The sequence below is a fragment of the Crinia signifera genome, chromosome 4, assembly GCF_055691185.1.
Source record: "Crinia signifera chromosome 4, ASM5569118v1, whole genome shotgun sequence".
Taxonomy (NCBI): Eukaryota; Metazoa; Chordata; class Amphibia; order Anura; family Myobatrachidae; genus Crinia; species Crinia signifera.
The window spans coordinates 115,054,446-115,073,295 of NC_139220.1; the positions used below are offsets into that span (position 1 = coordinate 115,054,446).

The following is an 18,850-nucleotide window of genomic DNA, read 5'->3' on the forward strand; positions in this document are numbered from 1 at the left end:
TATTCGGGTTAGAAGAATTCAATGTACCCAAGTGCGTCTTGTATTGAGGAAAGCTGAGGCTATGGAATCCTGTTTGTTATTGAAACCGGTCCGGGTGGTCTGGTAACGGGTGCAGATGAGTGGGTGGCGGGTAGTGGCTCGAGACAGTATTCAGATTTGAGGTCTCATTGATTAAGGAGGAGGGACGTTTTTAAAATCTGGGTTAATCTGGGTTGATTATTTTAAAGCGGTTGGAGTGTGTGGGAAAGGCAAATCTGGGTATGATTTTAAATGAAGAATCATGTTCAAATCTGTGGTATGATTTTTAAAGCATTTGAGGTGGGGCAGATCTGGCACCTGATTTTGGATTAACAACAAGGGATGGTCAGAATTGGGGTCTGATTTTCAATATTACTACTGTGTAGAGGTCACTAGAATACGCTCTGTGGCTAGTAGGTATTATATATATTTTTTTATAGCTCTTTGACAAAATTTGTGATAGATTTTAATGGTGAAATGTATCCTCCTTATGCAATACGGAAGTTCACTATGAGCTACAACAGTCAGCACCCTAATGGCTCCCATTCTCCCTCCATGTTTCCATCAGAAATACTGATTACTGAATACTGAATACAATCATTTGAATGTTTTATTTTTTTTTCCAGATGAGTGCTACAGCTTCTTTCCCACGTGTAGGTTTCCCAACGTACATGTCACTTACCTGTGAGGTCTCTCTCACGAAAATGGATCAAGGGCTGCACCATGGTGTCTGCTAGCTGCTTTGCCAGATTTGTATGAAGTATATTAAGCTAAAAAAAACAAATTCATAAAAACAAATATTAGAGGATTATGTTCACCTACAGTACAGTTGGGTGTGGTTCATTAGGTCAACAATTAAAAGGCCGACAGTATCTCGGTTGACCCCAAACAGTCAACAATAGCATGGTCAACATCGATAAAATGTTGACACGGTACTTGTTTCCTAGCACGGCCACAATCGTGAGTAATCGTGTCCCTTACTTAAGGGACACGATTACCCACGATGGACCCGATTTCTTTTGAAATCAGGTCCATTTTGCCGGCTAGGATAAAATATCGGGGGCATCGCGTCGGTCGGGACCATTAACATTGGTCCCGACGCGACCGACGCGATGCCCCCGATATTTCCATAGACTTCAATGTTAAAAAATATTTTAACATTGAAATCTTGTCGGGAAAGGTAAAATATCGGGGGCATCGCGTCGGTCGGGACCATTAACATTGGTCCCGACGCGATGCGACGCGATGCCCCCGATTTTTGCATAGGATTCAATGTTAAAAAATTTTTTAACATTGAAATGGTGTAAAAATGTCAAAAAATGTGAAATGGGTCCATATGAGCCATTTCACATTATAGATGTCCCCGTCGTCGCCCCACGATAGACGCCAACCCGAAGCGTGGCGAGCGCAGCGAGCCCGCGAGGGGCGGCGGTACGCGTCCTCCGACCTTTTCATGCCCTACTATCCACTAGGGCGTGGAGTGAGAATAGAATAGTGTGGCGAGCGCAGCGAGCCACCGAGCCCGAAGCGTGGCGAGCGCAGCGAGCCCCGCGAGGGGACGCGGATACCTTCACAGTTATACGCGTCCCCTTGCGGGCTTCACAGGTGTCCGTGGCGACGCGGACACCTGTGAAGCCCGCGAAGGGACGCGTTTACCTGTGAAGGTATCCGCGTCCCCTCGCTGCGCTCGCCACACTATTCTATTCTCACTCCACGCCCTAGTGGATAGTAGGGCATGAAAAGGTCGGAGGACGCGTACCGCCGCCCCTCGCGGGCTCGCTGCGCTCGCCACGCTTCGGGTATGCGTCTATCGTGGGCTGCTGTTTACGCGCTTTAATTTGGGGGTGTTGGGAATTTTTTTCATTGAATCCAATGTAAAATTGGGTCCCAGGGACCCAATTTACATTGGATTCAATGAAAAAAATCGGGTCAAAAATCGGTCGGTCGCGTCGATCGCATCGCATGCGACCAAATCGCATGCGATGCGATCGACCCGATTTTTTTCAGCACGACCACCCCGATCTTAATTGGTGTGGCCGTGCTAGGAAACAAGTACCGTTGACACAAGCAAAATATCAACATGAGAAGATTGACATAAAAAGATTGACATGAGTTTAAGGTTTTTGGGGTGGCAATTCTTATCTTATAACCCATGGACAAGATACGGTGTCCCCTCACTGCGCTCAGCACACTTTACCATTCCCAATAATAGTCCATGTGGATGAAGAATGAAATAGTAACCAAAAAAAAAAACGGATATTTAACAAAAAAACAACAGCTCACCACCTATAGCTAAAACTCTGGAAGATATACACAGGCTAAGGGCATTTATGGCAAAACAGTTAAACATTAAGCAAAGAAGTATAGTGTTTACTATAAAGGATCATTTGACTTCTTTTTAATGAGAAACCACACCTACATTATACTAAATGACATTTAAAACCTATCCTGCATTCCCCCACACTATTCCAAAGCAATGTTCCTATGTCCATGAAGCTACTCATAAATGATCTCTTGCAGTGTGGTGGTCTCCTCCAACATGCCGGATTAGAGCCCCCACTCTGCTGTTATTACAGAACACATACATGCGCGGTGCGTTTAACAATATCAGGCTTTTTTTTTAATCACTCCTACAGATTTGATCAGAATCATCATCCATATAATTAATGTTATGAGCCAAGAAACTTAAATTTGTCAAAGTACTATTTATAGTATAACTATGTAAAATTTAAACCAATGAAATGTTTTAATACAAACTCTTTAAACATTATCATCATCTTTATCACTTATAAGTATACTTTTGCCCTACTCCTCCCCCACCCCTTACAGTGCATTCCTACTATTATCACAATCACCCTCCATCATTGCGCCCCTTCTGCCATTTCTATAATCATCGCCCACCCTGTCTGTTATTCCATTAAATCATAGCCCTCTTCTGACACAGCATCACACATCCATCCCTTCTGTGCAAATACAGTAATTAGATGCAAACATCAATCCTTCTGAGATGCAGAATGTATTAAACAAACAAACAATCATATTGTTGTGCCATGTGGCTTTGTCAATAGCCCTTGTGGCAAAATACGAAACCACTACAAATGTCCATTCCCCCTTCTAGAAGGTCTGTGATACCTCTTTAAAGTTCTGTTTGAGATGCATTCCATCACACACAAAAGCAAGTTTATTAGATGCAGAACATGCAATTGGACATATTCCACCAATGTGCAAGCACCTTACTTCTTCACACATGCTTGTTCTTTGGAATATTAGTGTTTATTCTAGCACCCGCCATCTTTGAAAACGCATGCAGTTCCTCTTCTCTGCCTGGGGTGTCGCTGTCTGCTGTAGTGCTTCTAGCACAGTGTGGTCTGTAAATCAGCACTGATATGCAAACCAGACGTGTGCTAGAAATACCACAGCAAACAACGACACCCCAGGAAGAGGAACTGCATAGGTTTTCAAAGATGGCGGGTGCTAGAATAAACACTAAATATCTGAATGGTGGTGCTGAAATGCAGTCTCAAAAATACAGCTTATACAGTTATGCCCAAGTACATCGTGGCTGCGTTACTTTTCCCAAACAGTACAGCGCATGCGTAAAAATCTCTTCTACAAAACAGTGGCCGCCACGAATTTTCACTACGGATTTTGTCCTTAATTTACGGACAGAGTGTTTGTATTTATTCGCAGAAGCAGCTACGTACGGTCATTTATGTAATTGGTACAGAAGCCATGCTAACCTTTGCTATTGCTGGATGACTACTTAAAACATTATTTGAGGACCTACAGTATCATACTTTACACTACGGATTTTGTCCTTACTTTACGGACAGAGTTATTTTATTCGCAGCCGCAGTGACGTACTGTATGGTCATGAACTGTATGTGATTGGTGCAGAAGCCATGCTAACCATCTGCCAGTAGTATAATCACAGGCAATAGTGGCCTAGCGGGTAGAGGCACGGCTTCACTATCTCAGTATCAGTAGTTCGATCCTCAGTTGGTTACAATATATTTTCATTTTTTAAACGTTCTTTTTTTTTTTTTTTTTTAACCAATACAGGTACTGTAGTTACAGTAGTTGGTGCTTATCAAATTCTTTCGGACTTTTCCACAAACAAAAATTCACAATGGCAGGCCTCCATGTACACGATAGCTAATACCCATACATACTGCGCTACAGAGAACGTTTTTTTTCGCAAAATAGATTTAGCTTTTCAGGTGAAATTCCTTGCTTTGAGGACCGTGTTTCGGGATTAAATTCGCTAATCTTTGCTAAACAGCCACTTTTCACTACGGATCTTGTCCTTACTTTACGGACAGAGTGTTTGTATTTATTCGCAGAAGCAGCTACGTACGGTCATTTATGTAAATGGTACAGAAGCCATGCTAACCTTTGCTATTGCTAGATGACTACTTAAAACATTATTTGAGGACCTACAGTATCATACTTTACACTACGGATTTTGTCCTTACTTTACGGGCAGAGTTTTAGTATTTTATTCGCAGCCGCAGTGACGTACTGTATGGTCATGAACTGTATGTAATTGGTGCAGAAGCCATGCTAACCATCTGCCAGTAGTATAATCACAGGCAATAGTGGCCTAGCGGGTAGAGGCACAGCTTCACTATCTCAGTATCAGTAGTTCGATCCTCAGTTGGTTACAATATATTTTAATTTTTTAAACTTTGTGTAAAACTGGTGTGTATGGGCCGCAGATCCCCGACTAGCGATGACAATACTCTATTAGGGTGGGCTACTGTAGGCTGCTAAATACTAGTTCTCTCTGTAATACCATTGGTGTAATACTGTAAATAACGTATTTTTTCCTCAAACGAGGGGACCGGTGTTTTTCTCATGTTTACGGACTGTTTCGCAGGCTCAGTCAGCAATAGGAGCACATGTGATACTGTATCGTGATTTTCAGCCATGTTGGGATTCGACATGGGATTTTGTTTGTGGAAAAATCCGAAAGAATTTGATAAGCACCAACTACTGTAACTACAGTACCTGTATTGGTTTAAAAAAAAAAAAAAGAACGTTTAAAAAATAAAAATATATTGTAACCAACTGAGGATCGAACTACTGATACTGAGATAGTGAAGCTGTGCCTCTACCCGTTAGGCCACTGTTGCCTGTGATTATAGTGATGGCAGATGGTGAGCATGGCTTCTGCACCAATCACATACAGTTCATGACCATACAGTACGTCACTGCGGCTGCGAATGAAATACTAAAACTCTGTCCGTAAAGTAAGGACAAAATCCGTAGTGTAAAGTACTGTATGATACTGTAGGTCCTCAAATAATGTTTTAAGTAGTCATCTAGCAATAGCAAAGGTTAGCATGGCTTCTGTACCAATTACATAAATGACCGTACGTAGCTGCTTCTGCGAATAAATACAAACACTCTGTCCGTAAAGTAAGGACAAGATCCGTAGTGAAAACTGGCTGTTTAGCAAAGGTTAGCGAATTTAATCCCGAAACACGGTCTTCAAAGCAAGGAATTTTACCTGAAAAGCTAAATCTATTTTGCGAAAAAAAACGTTCTCTGTAGCGCAGTATGTATGGGTATTAACTATCGTGTACATGGATGCCTGCCATTGTGAATTTTTGTTTGTGGAAAAGTCCGAAAGAATTTGATAAGCACCAACTACTGTAACTACAGTACCTGTATTGGTTTAAAAAAAAAAAGTACGTTTAAAAAATGAAAATATATTGTAACCAACTGAGGATCGAACTCCTGATACTGACATAGTGAAGCTGTGCCTCTACCCTCTAGGCCACTGTTGCCTGTGATTAACTATGCTCCCTTGGTGTGTGATATACTGTACAGCAACGTCCAATACAAGACATGCCCCATAAAGTACAGTACTGTACGTACTGTATGACATGCTCCGTATGATACTGTAGGTCTTCAAATAATGTTTGAAGTACTGTAGTCATCCAGCAATAGCAAAGGTTAGCATGGCTTCTGCACCAATTACATAAATTACCGTACGTCACTGCGGCTGCGAATAAAATAAAATAACTCTGTCCGTAAAGTAAGGACAAAATCCGTAGTGTAAAGTATGATACTGTAGGTCCTCAAATAATGTTTTAAGTAGTCATCTAGCAATAGCAAAGGTTAGCATGGCTTCTGTACCAATTACATAAATGACCGTACGTAGCTGCTTCTGCGAATAAATACAAACACTCTGTCCGTAAAGTAAGGACAAGATCCGTAGTGAAAAGTGGCTGTTTAGCAAAAATCCGTAGCGTAAAGTCTTAACGTGGAGCATTAGTCACCCAGTGGTTAAACTATGTATTGCATGGCGTGGTACATAACGCAGGACATAACGCAATCTGCAACTCGCGAGTCAGAGCCCTCAAAAGCGCGTTGTAAACCACGATGTACTTGGGCATAACTGTACACTACAAAAGGTTTACATCTTCCCAAACACAACCCCAACATTATGCAAACACTAGTTACCAAATGGAGTGTGTGGCCAAATGGAGCGCTGAAATTTGAATAACCTGTCCACCAGCACAAAAAGCACCTGAATTTGTGCCCGTTGATATGTGGAGCAGTGTCAGCTTTTATTATATATAGGACAAGCATAAGAAAGTAGCAAACCAGGAACACGTTATTATTGCATTATAACGTAGGCCAATGACTTTCATCAGAAAAAAAGCAATAGCAATCTAATCATGACCAAAGCTATTAAAAAAGCTATTGCAAGCCATCAGTATAGCAGCGTGTAAAGCGATCTTACAAATATGGGCGAAGCCAGAGCTACAAACACTACAATTATTTAAAGCAAAACTATTTTATCTTTTTCGTGTGGAATGGGTGGGTGTGATTTTTGAAAGAAACGCTAAAGTGCAATTTTTTTTGAAGTTTGAGAAAGCTATATTGCCACGCTATCAGTCCCGGTATGCAGGCAAATTCACAACTCCTTTGCCAAAGAAGGTAAAAAAGAAAAAAGGGTACTTGTTTAGTTTCACGGCGGCATTTCCCAGCAGATCGTATGCAAATCGCGTGCAATATTTGCATACGATTTGATCTGCAATGCAATTTAACACAACCCCACTATCCACGTCAGCCCGAAGCATGGCGAGCGCAGTTTGCCCTGCGAGTGGACGCGGTACGCATACTCCCGACCTGTTCATACCCGCACTATCCACATCGGCGTGGAGTTGATTTTATAAAGTGGCGAGCGTCCGCTTAAAAGGAGCCTGAAGTGTGGCGAGGGGCTGCAGAATACACGTCAAGTAATCCATGTGCGCTCGCCATGGGCTCGTTTTACGCATCCGATCGCCACACTTTATAAACTCAACCCGCGCCAAAATGAATAGTGGGGGTATGAACAGGTCGGGAGGACACTTACCGCATCTGCTCACCACGCTTAGGCTCGGCGTGGATAGTGGGGGTGTGCTAAATCTCACTGCGGATCAAATCGTATGCAAATAGAGTGCGATATTTGCATGTGATTTGCATACGATGCGATCTGCTGGGATGTGCCGCCGTGAAACTAAACAAGTACCGGAAAAAGCAATAGCTCGTGAACATGTATGGATACATCACTACTTATATAAACCTATAATTGAATCAACCCAGGCACTATTGGTACTCAAATCTAGCACAAATTTAGGGTAGGGAGGAGATGGCTAATATTGCACATTTGTCTACTTCCATGGAAGGAGAGTGGGTGGCTCTCCCACATTTTGTTTTGCCCTTGCTTGCATTGTTTTTTCTGGTTCCACCACCAACTACCAATTACAATTACTTACCATATAAAAAAAAAAACCTTATAAGAACCATTAATAATACCTACTGTGAGCAATGTGTAGCCGTAACAAAACTGTAATAACCATTTGCCACTAAATTCCCAGGATAGAAATTTCAATATGATCTTTGAAATAGGCTGCCTCCCTTCATCTATGTCAAATACACCAAGAAAATAAACCAAATCGTTGGGTTCCTACTGTCCAATTTTGATACCCCTCACAGACATATTTTAGTTAAAATCTTGGCTACATTAAATAAGTTATGACATCATTGATACATCCGGACCAGTCTGGCTTTATGTCAGGAATGTTAACTGAGGTTAACTTCCATCAACTATATACTCACTTGCAGATCTCCCATGCCAAGGAGCCATACCAGATTATAGTGTCACTGGATTTGGTTAAGGCATTCAATTCCGTGGAATCGCCCTTCCTGTGGGATGTCATGCATCCATTTGAATTTGGCTTAATATATCTTAAATGGCTGCAATTATTACACGACAGGTCGAGTGCCAGAGTGTGAATGGCTCCATATCTGCCCCTTTATCACTGGCTCAGGGCAAATGCCAGGGGAGCCCATTGTCTCAGCCTTTATTTGCTTTGGCAATGGAGCCACTGGCATGTATTCTCTTAGTCAGACATTATAGATTTGCTAGTGGCTGGTGAGAAATATATTGCGGTTTAGTATGCTAATAACATATTGGTTTATCCAGTTATGTAAATGGGCTACCAGTAGCTCTACAAGTCATAGATTTATTCGGAGTATACTCTTGCTTAAAAAGTAATTGGGATAAGTCAGATAGTATGCCACATTGAGGTAGTTACTCGGCAGCTCCTTTAGGGGGGTATTCATTTCTGGTCATGCTCCCGCAGCCATCTCCCAACGGGGGAGATGGCTGCGGGGCCCTATTCAATGCTGTCTTCCCCGACAGCATTGAACAGGAGTTTTCGGCAGAACGAGCCCGACATCACAAGCTGTCGGGCTCGTTCTGCCGAGAAAAGCCGGAAATAGGCGAGCTCCCGGCCAGAGTTCGTCTATTTCCGTCCTCAGCTCGCCGCCACGCCCCCTTCTCGCCGCTCGGGACATTGAATCCCGACTGCCGAGCTCCAGGCGAGCAAATCGAGAACGGGACAGTGGCACGGCTGTCACGCTAGCTTGACAGCCGTGCCCCTGACATTGAATACCCCTAATGTAGGTATCTGGATAACAAATATGTCTATTCATTTTGTTCCCCTAATATAAACCCATTTTTAATTTATGTGAAGGAAAAAATTTGTAAATATACATGAAATGAATGCACTTATAATCACTATAGTACACTTTTATATTTATGATCACAACATTTATAGTTAGTAAGTATGCAGCTAGTATATTTCCGTTTAATACATTTTTAATTGATGTGTTTAGAGGTTTAATAACCATCAAAACTATACAGTTTCCCTATAGTTTAATTTAATTTATTTTACTTAAGTTAGTTGTAATTACTATAATTCATATTAAATTTAATCATTATAATTACTATTGTTTTAGATTACTAGAACTGTAAAGGTTGAATGTGGAAGTAGATTATAAATTGCATCTAGGCCAGCGATTCCCACACTTTTGAATAACAGCACCCTAGAGCATCAAAATGTGTTATATTATGATTGGCAGCCACCAGCACTGGTTTAGCTTGTTACATTGACCATAAATAATAGGAATTGATCCTATTCCACCACCCCAAGGTACCCCAACACATAGTTTGGGAACCACAGCTGGCCATACACTAGTGTGATTTGGCCACTTTTTATCAAATTCTGACGGATCAGGCGGAGAAATCAAATGAAAAGTGAAAAAATCGCACGTGTTTGACATACCATTTGATCGGATGCTCGTTACCTTGGGCATCGGGTCAGAGTTCAGACCTACTGTATGTAAGATTAATCGAAATCGCAGGCGTCAGGTGCACATTGTGTCTGTTTTTAGCACCTGCGGTATATTACATGTGATTTGCTTTATATAGCCATATTTGCCAGTCCCTGTAGTACAGCCCAACAGATAAATGGCATGTAAAATGACCACATTAAGTACAAAATCAGATGGAAGGACTCCCAGGGAGCTTCCAGCGGGAGTACAGGGGAAAATGTCATAAGGCTTGGATTTTATTCAGGTGGTTAAAATTAGTATTACATTTCAGATGTTTTCTGCCTTGTAAGCCTCACAATGCTTTATACTATGTTTATTGTATGCAATTTTAAAAATAGTAAATAAGTAAATATTAGTCCATTTAAAAAGAAACAAAACCCAGGTCCGACCAAGGACAGATCCCGTTTTCACAGACTTCAACCTAGGTCTATTCCTAGTAAGACCCATTTTAAGACTGCTGGCACTTGGAGATGACATCCCCAGGGGCCAGTAATTTTCCTATGTTTGGAATGGGACCCATGTTGGATGTCCCAAGTCACCCATTTATACTGCAGCCTGACCTGGATTCAACCCGGTTATACTGCTTTTACATCAAAATCCCGGATTTGACCTGGTATTTAGAACACGGTTCCAATCTGAGATTTACCGGACTTACATTGCAGTGCCGACCCGGGATATTCCCGAGTCGACACCGTTCACACTGCACACTGGTGCAGTGTCTTGAAGGCCGATGCTTGGAGTTGACATCATCTTCAAGCTCTGGGAAATCCGCTGGCCGGGAGCACAGCCAGGTCTTTGGACCCGGGTTATCTATAAGGGGACCATTTACACTAAGGCCCAACCGGGGTCGCTCCACAATAACTCAGGAAATCAGCTTGGTGTAAAAGGGGTATAAACCACCCAGGTTGGATTCATGGGTCACAGGAATTGGGTTTTTTATTTACTTTCTTATTTTAACAATGAGCCATGACCTAGCTTGACCTGGGAATAATCTGGGTTACAGTGGTAATGTAAAAGTTATATTAGGCTGTTGCATAGATCTACTTTTTACTAGAAAGGCTAAAACAGACAGAACATAAATGACCTAGTTTTAGAGCAATTTTCACCTTACATCCAATGCTCACTGTGGTAAGCATTACAGAATTGATAAACGATATTGTGCTGTGTTGGTGTGACTGCAGAACGGGCTAAACAAAAAAAAAACAAGCACCTAACTAATCCATAATATTGATCATGTGGGATGGCTCCAATCCTCCTCTGTTTATAGCAGATTTACAATATTTAATCATTTTTATAATTATAACCAAGGAACCAATTTTGAGCAGATCAAACATGCTCTGTAGTGAAAAAATACTGTTATTGCATTAAGATTTATTTACTATGAACCAGGGCTGGGGGAAAAAAGAAACCGGGTATGTTTCTTAATATATATATATATATATTTTAATAAATATAGAATATGTCTGAACTAATAAAAATTATAAAATGAATAAAAAGGAGTAGGTGCTAGAACAATATGCGGCTATTAGACAACCAGACCGCATTTTCATTACATCTATCAGCGCGGCTCTTGTACATCTGCATTTTACATGCGTACCGCTACTCTTATCATTAATAGTGCTTCAACAGGGTTCCTAAGGTAATCTTTACATCTATCAGTGGCTCTTGTACAACCGCATGTAAAATGTAATGAAAATGCGGTCTGGTTGTCCAATAGCCGCATATTGTTCTAGCACCTACTCCTTTTTATTCATTTTATAATAATTTTTATTAGTTCAGACATATTCTACTGCATTAACAAAAAGCCAATTATATATTGTGAAAGGTCCATGCGGCCCGCTGTTAGGAAACAAGGAGGCACTAATGAGCACCTGTTATACAAAGTTTAGAACCGGGAGGGCTCAAATGAGTGATTGAGCGTCACACAGACCACCCCACTAACGAAGTCCTATGACAAAACTCGTAGGGGCGTGTCTTTTGTGACGCATCCTGTACTGCTGTGGACGGAGCTGTTTGACAGTTTGCTATCAGGCGCTGAGCCGCTGGAGTTGAGGAGAATCTCTCCATTCCTGGAAGTCTAAGGGGGGTATTCAATGTCAGGGGAACGGCTGGCGAGCAAGCTCGACAGCTGTTCCCCTGTCCCGTTCTCGCTTTGCTCGACTGGAGCTCGGCGGTCGGGATTCAAGGTCCCGGCCGCCGAGAGGCGAGAAAGGGGCGTGGCCGTGAGTTGAGGACGGAAATAGACGAGCTCCGGCCGGGAGCTCGCCTATTTCCGGCTTTTCTCTGCAGAACGAGCCCGACAGCTTGTGCTGTCGGGCTCGTTCTGCGGAGAAACCCTGTTCAATGCTGTCGGGGAAGACAGCATTGAATAGGGACCCGCAGCCATCTCCCCCGTCAGGAGATGGCTGCGGAAGGACGACAAGGATTGAATACCCCCCTTAAGGTTCCGTGAGTGACATCCTTGCACACGTGTCTGCAGTTCTGCCAGTGGTTGATATTTGTATCTTGTTGTACCCAGCCCACACCGGAGGACGACTTCGGTACGGGCACTACTATTGCAAAAAGTTTTTAATTGATTTTCACTTTTTTTAATAGAAACCATATTTGTGTTTTAGATGGTGATATTCTTATATAGCACACACATATTCCGCAGCGCTTTACAGAGAATATTTGAACATTCGCATCAGTCCCTGCCCCATTAGAGCTTACAAACTATATTCCCTACCACATGTACACACATTCACTCATTTTTGTTGGAAACCGGAGTACCGGGGGAAACCCATGTTGGGTATGCCACTACCATTAAATATTTTGAATAAAAACACTAGTGCTTTAGTATAGAACAGTATTTTTTTCCCCAAAAGAATTCATGGTAACGTGCTTATGTGCTTATAGCATAATAAAAAAAAAAAAAAAATACATCTGGATAAAATAAGCTAACCTTGGTCTACAGTTACAGTAAATGTCCTTGATAAGCTTTGCCTCGTACCACATTATTGAATACAGTGGTTTGTTATGTTTGTAATGTGTGAGTTCTCTCAAAACATGTCCGTGAATTACGCAAGACAGTTTGAACAAATATTTACGTAAAAGTATCCTTAGTAGTAAAAATGTATCATATTAAGGGAAAAGTAGTAAAGAGTGTTTAGGCTAATCAACATTGCTGTCTATACAGAATGAAGTTACATTACTGGCGGTCTGGGATGTGGGCTGCCGGAATCCTTACTGAAATCAAATCACCAGCACCAGAACTTCAACATGGACATACCCAACAGCTGTCATTGGAACATAAGTATGCCTGGGGTTAGGGTCAGGTACTAGGGGGGAACTTAGGGTTAGGCTGATTGGGGAGGGGGGGGTATTAAGGATAAGCTGTGAGGAGGGAGGGTTAGGCACTTAGAAAGAGGGGAGGAGGGGTGTTAGGGTTAGGCTGCTGGCCCAGGGGGGTTACGGAGGTTAGGTTTAGGAAATAGCGGGGAGGGTTTGGTGGGGGAAGGGTTAGACTCTCAGGATTCTCCGAATTGGAATGCTGGGATTGGTCTTTTGACCACCCGAATCCGCACAGCTGGGATATTTTATGTGTTCCGTCTATACAAAAGCCTAATAATGCATATAAAAGTGGGGCCATGGAATACATGTCAAGTAATCAGTGTCCGCTCGCCACGCTTCGGGCTCAGTGGCTCGCTGCGCTCGCCACACTATATAAATTCAACTCCATGCCGTAGTGGATAGTGGGGGTATGAACAAGTAGTAAATCGCATTGCACATCGAATCGCATGCGATATCGCATGTGATTTACTGGCGCCGTGAACTACACAAGTACCTAATAAACACACAATTATCTATACAATAATAAAGGCTGTCCCATCTGCAACATGTGCATGCCTGCCTAGACAATGGCTCCCACTGAGGTAAGAGTATGCAGCCATAGGACAGAGAGGACATGATGGAGCAGGGGGATGGGAATGAGGGGTCATCAGATTTTATAGGAGATAGAGAGGGGCCGATATATAAGTTGTAGTACAAGTGGGCTGTGCTCACACGCATTTGAGAATTGCACATTTTAGGAGTCTTAAAAAAGTTGCATTCATAAATCGGGGCAAACAAGCTTTCCTTGTGACTCATACTGTATTCTTTGACATATTACTTTGTTGGATATTTATTACCGGTCAACTATAATGAGCGAAGCCCACACATCACAGGACTCATGTTTGATTAAAATACTGTGAATGTGTCCATTTTTGGAAATCCACCAAAAATTATTTTAATATTTTATATTATGATTAACAACTCAGGGATTTATAGTATGCACAATTTCACCAATTCCCCTAACGGGTACTGATAGCAGCTGATCAGCATATCTGATTGGAGAATCGGCCTGTGGTGCACAGTCTGCATTAAGGCCCTTATTCTGGTTCACTCGCAAGGGCAAATTCCTTCTGAAATGGACAAAACCATGTGCACTGCAGGTGGGGAAGATGCAACTTGCAGAGAGAATTAGATTTGGGTGGGGTTTTACTTCAAAGTGAGATCTATATTGCAGTGTAAAAATAAAGCAGCCAGTATTTACCCTGCACAGAAACAAAATAACTCACCCAAATCGAAATCTCTCTGCACATGTCACATCTGCCCCCTGCAGTGCACATGGTTTTGTCCATTTGAGAAGGAATTTGCATTTGCAAATGAACCAGAATAGGGCCTAAATGTGAAGTGGAGTGTTGGGATTGTAGTTTATGTCATAGCATAATCTACTTTATATTGAATGTTTTCTGTATCAACTCTACAGAGGAATTGTCGTTAGTTAGGCATTAAAAAAAAAAGAAGGTGCATTTCTATATTTATTTTTTCATTTTAAATAAAATGGCTAGAATCATCTCAAAATTATTCAAATTGCCCAGTAGGTCAGGTGCACATTCACAGTATTGATTCAGAAAAAGAAGAAGATACTCCACAGCCTGACACTTAAGGAACAAACAAAACTAATTATTTTAGAGATAGATTTCCTTAAAGGGTGAGAGAAGTCAAAATAGAAAGCTTAAGGTAATCATTGACTAGAAATGCTATCTCTAGCAGAGGTGCAAAATGCATTCTCACATGTACTTATAGTTATCAATACAGTATATCACTTCTGCAGCACATAGCTTTTAAAAGGAACCTTAATCACACACACATATATATATATATATATATATATATATATATATATATATATATATATATATATATATATATATATATATATATATATTCTGTGTTCCATTGTATTTGTTACTGTGGCTCTTCTGTGATTATTAATTATCGTCTTATCGGTAAAATCATTCATCATTCCATTTTTGTGTTCAATTTTTTTTTATCATATATCAGTATTTTGGTCACCACCGAAGTCGCTAGATGCCATTGAAGATATTTTAGCATCTCCCTTTATTCCTTCTTGCCCCCCCCCCAATCTCCCTGTATTATTCATGAACAGATCTTTCTTTCTCCCATCTCCCCCACCCTATCTCATTCTCCCTTTCTACATCTCAATTCCCTCTCCTGTCTGTACCCTACCCCCACCTCATCATATTATCCATTATATTTTCCCATCAAACACCATTCACAGGCTGCATTACCCCTTTCACACCAGAAAATGAAGGGACTTACCCGGGAATACGGTCCCTGGATCATGCAGAGATATTCCCGATTTGGCCCCTTTCACACCCGCCTAGTCCCTGCATTTTCTGGTGTGAGTGGGGAGAGAAACCCCCCACCCCTCCTCCATGTCACATTTCTTGAAGGTAGACAGGCAGTGTCCTCGGCATCTTCCACCAGCGGAAGGCTGCGGCGGGAGGGGGTCCCCAGGCAGCAGCACGGTCTCTGTCCCCAGGAGACAGACAGCGCTCTCTTCCAGCGCATCAAGCCAGGTAAATTCCTTTCACAACGGCCAGTAACCCGGGAAGGGCCCGGGAGCAACCCTGCTAGCTAGCAGCAGTTTTGAAATCCCAGCAAATTGTTACCAGGAATTTAGGCTGGTGTGAAAGGGGTATAAACCTTCTGTATCTTCTGACATATTCAGTGAGTCCCTGCAGAAAGTCTAAGCAATTAAAAGGACACTGTTGACCATGGGTTCTCAACACCAGTCCTTAAGCATCACCAACAGGTCAAGTTATATGTATTCTTTTAATTGGGCACAATTAAATCCTCTATATTGTTAGGCCAGTAAATAACACACCCGTTTCCATAAAAAGAAATCCTTAAAACAAGAACAGTTGGGAAAAACTGAGGGTTGAGGCTGAGAACCACTGCTGTAGACTAATAGAAGACAGTTCATGGAGGTCAGGATACATCATGCATCTCATTTTGAATGCAATACATCCTGTCACTTGCCGCATGCATAGCAGGGTTTATTATTGCCATATGCATTTATATTTGTAATGCTTTACACAAAGAACAGCTCTTCCAATAACAGCGGATGGTCCTTTGCGATGAGTAAACTTCATGGTTTATGACCTAGACGTCCTACTGATCATGTGTAAGCTGATGAGCTCCTACACCTTCCCCCTTAAAAAAATGTATGTGGAAAGAATCCAATAGCCTTCTATAGGCAACACCATCTATAGATTGGTTGGCCTATTAGATACAAGCTCAGGAGCTTGATATACTACATATGGGGAATGTGGACAAACATCAGAAAATGGCAGTTTGGGATGTTATTACATCCAGTGTGTGTGTGTGTGTGTGTGTGTGTGTGTGTGTGTGTGGGGGGGGGGGGGGTCTGGGGGGCTATTGTGGTGTGGCTGCCATGCAGTCCAAAAGGGAAATAGGGGGCTAAACAAACTTCCCAACTTTGCTGGCCAGGAATTAAAGCCAGCATAAATCCACTGGAAACCATGGCCCTTATTCTGATTGACGCGTACTTTACCGCATACTTTCGGATCGCGTCTTTACGGCGTCTGCGCATGCGTGGAGAACGCTACGCGCATGTGCCACGCCTTGACTCCGTACCTGTTCGGGCAAATCCCGTACAAAACTGGTCACCGCAATCATTCGGGAAATATGGGCGTATTATGGGCGTCATGCGGAATGACACATGGGCGTAGTTTCAAAGTGGGCAAAACGGGGCGGAAACATGGGCGGACACGGGGGAGTACACTTATGTTGGGGGGCGTGCATTCGGATACCACTCCGAATGCACGCGAACAAAAAGGGAAGAAATGTGCGGTGTCCAAAAGGCCACTATTGCTTTGCGGACACCACTCGTTCCTGCGGGAGGCGAACGGACCGCCTAATGACTACAAGCATTAACACCTGAACCCAATAAAATCGACTCCTTTACTCATTACTCACTAATAGGACGCTTGTCAGTGCTTTAATTGAAACCATTGCACTTCAATTGCTGTAAGGGTTAATGTGTGCAATGCATGTGTTAGGCATGCTTGTAAGGATATATTGGAATCTAATTGATTCCAATTCCAAATAAGCATTTTTTTATGAGGATAGGTAATTGAATAAGTGGGTCATGTGATGTATTGCAGAATTGACATAATAGTGGGTTGTTTGGCGTAAATACACCGCTTACGGGCGGTAGCACCGCTTGGCTCCCGTTCGGATGCGGTATTCCCGAGCATACTCTGTAATACTCTGTAATACCGTGCAGAATCGGAGTGTTTCTCCCGCACACGCATGGTTTGTATGTCGTCCGTAAACACGCCCTGTTCTTAAAGAGTGAGTCCGTCCGAATGCGGAGGACACGTGGGCGTTTCTACGGACGATGGCCGCACGCGGCAGAACACCGTGGCGTGCGGACCGCTCCGTAAGAATGCGGGAATATCCGCACCGATCAGAATAAGGGCCCATGTGCACCAACAGACCCATACGATTCGATAGGACGGGATCAGAAGATGGAGAAGCTGTTGACCACCTGCTCAATCTTCTGATCCCGTCCTACAGACATTGCCTCAACACCGAATCCGCACTATACATTCATTGATTACACTGCAGCACAGTTCTCTCTCATACAGTTTATAGAAGTAGTTCCACTACCCCTAAATGGTCAAGGTCAAAACAGTACAACCCCCCACTACATACAGTATTCCCTGTACAAGTTTAGAATTGTGAAACCAAAACAAATGAAAAAGAAACAAGTAAATTGTGCTAACCTCATCTACTACTTTTGCAAAGTATTGTAAAGTTGATATGACTTCTTCATCACCTTTACACAGGGCAAAGTTCTAAAAGTGAAAGCAAAGGTAATTAATATGGAATGAACACTTGAAATAAGGAAATGCTACTTTGAAAAATACAAGCATCAGAAAAAACACTGGAACCCATTTTAAGTTTGACACACAATTTGTAGCACTTAAAACATGTTCTGCGATTCCACAGATTTTAGTATATGCAAGTTAGTAAAGTGTTAAATGTTTATGCATGAAGATACACTTAGGGGCATATTCAATTGGGTGGGAGTTGTGTTGCATGGTCAATTTTCCTAGGTAAACTACCAGGAGCTATTGAATTATAAACCCATGATTTACCCTCCAGAGGTTTCAGCAAAAATAAGTGTTAACAGCGACAATGTGCCATGTATGGTCTAGCTCAGGGGTGGTCAATTATTTCAGCTGGAGGGCCACTTAATACTTCCAGCAAATATTCGAGGGCCGCATTCTGAAAAAGGGGGTGTGGTGGTGAGCGGGCACTGATGGGCTGGGCTCCTGGGCGGCGTCGAGGCTGGCCATCTATGTGTTAGGGGACCAGGTGGCTGAGAAGCAGGTGGCCAAAACAATGGGGGGGCTCAGAGGGTGAGGGGGAATCCAGCAGAGCCCAAGGAAGCATCTGACATCGCAAAGGGAATCCCGGCTGCTCTCCACAGTGGCATCATGGGTTAGCACTGCTCACTGCTGTAGTGCAATGAGAAGAAGCTCAGGTAGTTGGGCCACTTGTCATTGCGCACTGGTGGAGGCCCATTCAGGATCGGTTCATGGGCCACATCCGGCCCACGGGCCGTATGTTGCCCACCTATATTCTAGATAGAAGTAACCAGTTAGAGCACCCTTCCCAAATTTTGACCAATAACAATGCTCTGGATTATTAATGCTCTGGATTAATAACCTGGGGAAACAAGAGTCAGGAAATGAAGGAGAGGCGGGCGGACGGAAGGATTGATTGATTTAATAGTGGT

The 18,850-nt window shown here is 42.6% G+C and overlaps 1 protein-coding gene across 1 annotated transcript in view; it reads right to left on the reverse strand.

Moving 5' to 3' along the window:
* Positions 1 to 18,850, reverse strand: part of APPL2 (adaptor protein, phosphotyrosine interacting with PH domain and leucine zipper 2) — a 97,338-nt gene that overhangs the window by 58,397 nt on the left and 20,091 nt on the right. The window contains exons 4-5 of the mRNA XM_083182290.1: positions 17,832 to 17,903; positions 701 to 788 (exon numbers count right to left, since the gene is read on the reverse strand). Coding sequence (XP_083038416.1) covers positions 701 to 788; positions 17,832 to 17,903 — 160 coding nt within the window. The remainder of the gene's footprint in view (positions 1 to 700; positions 789 to 17,831; positions 17,904 to 18,850) is intronic.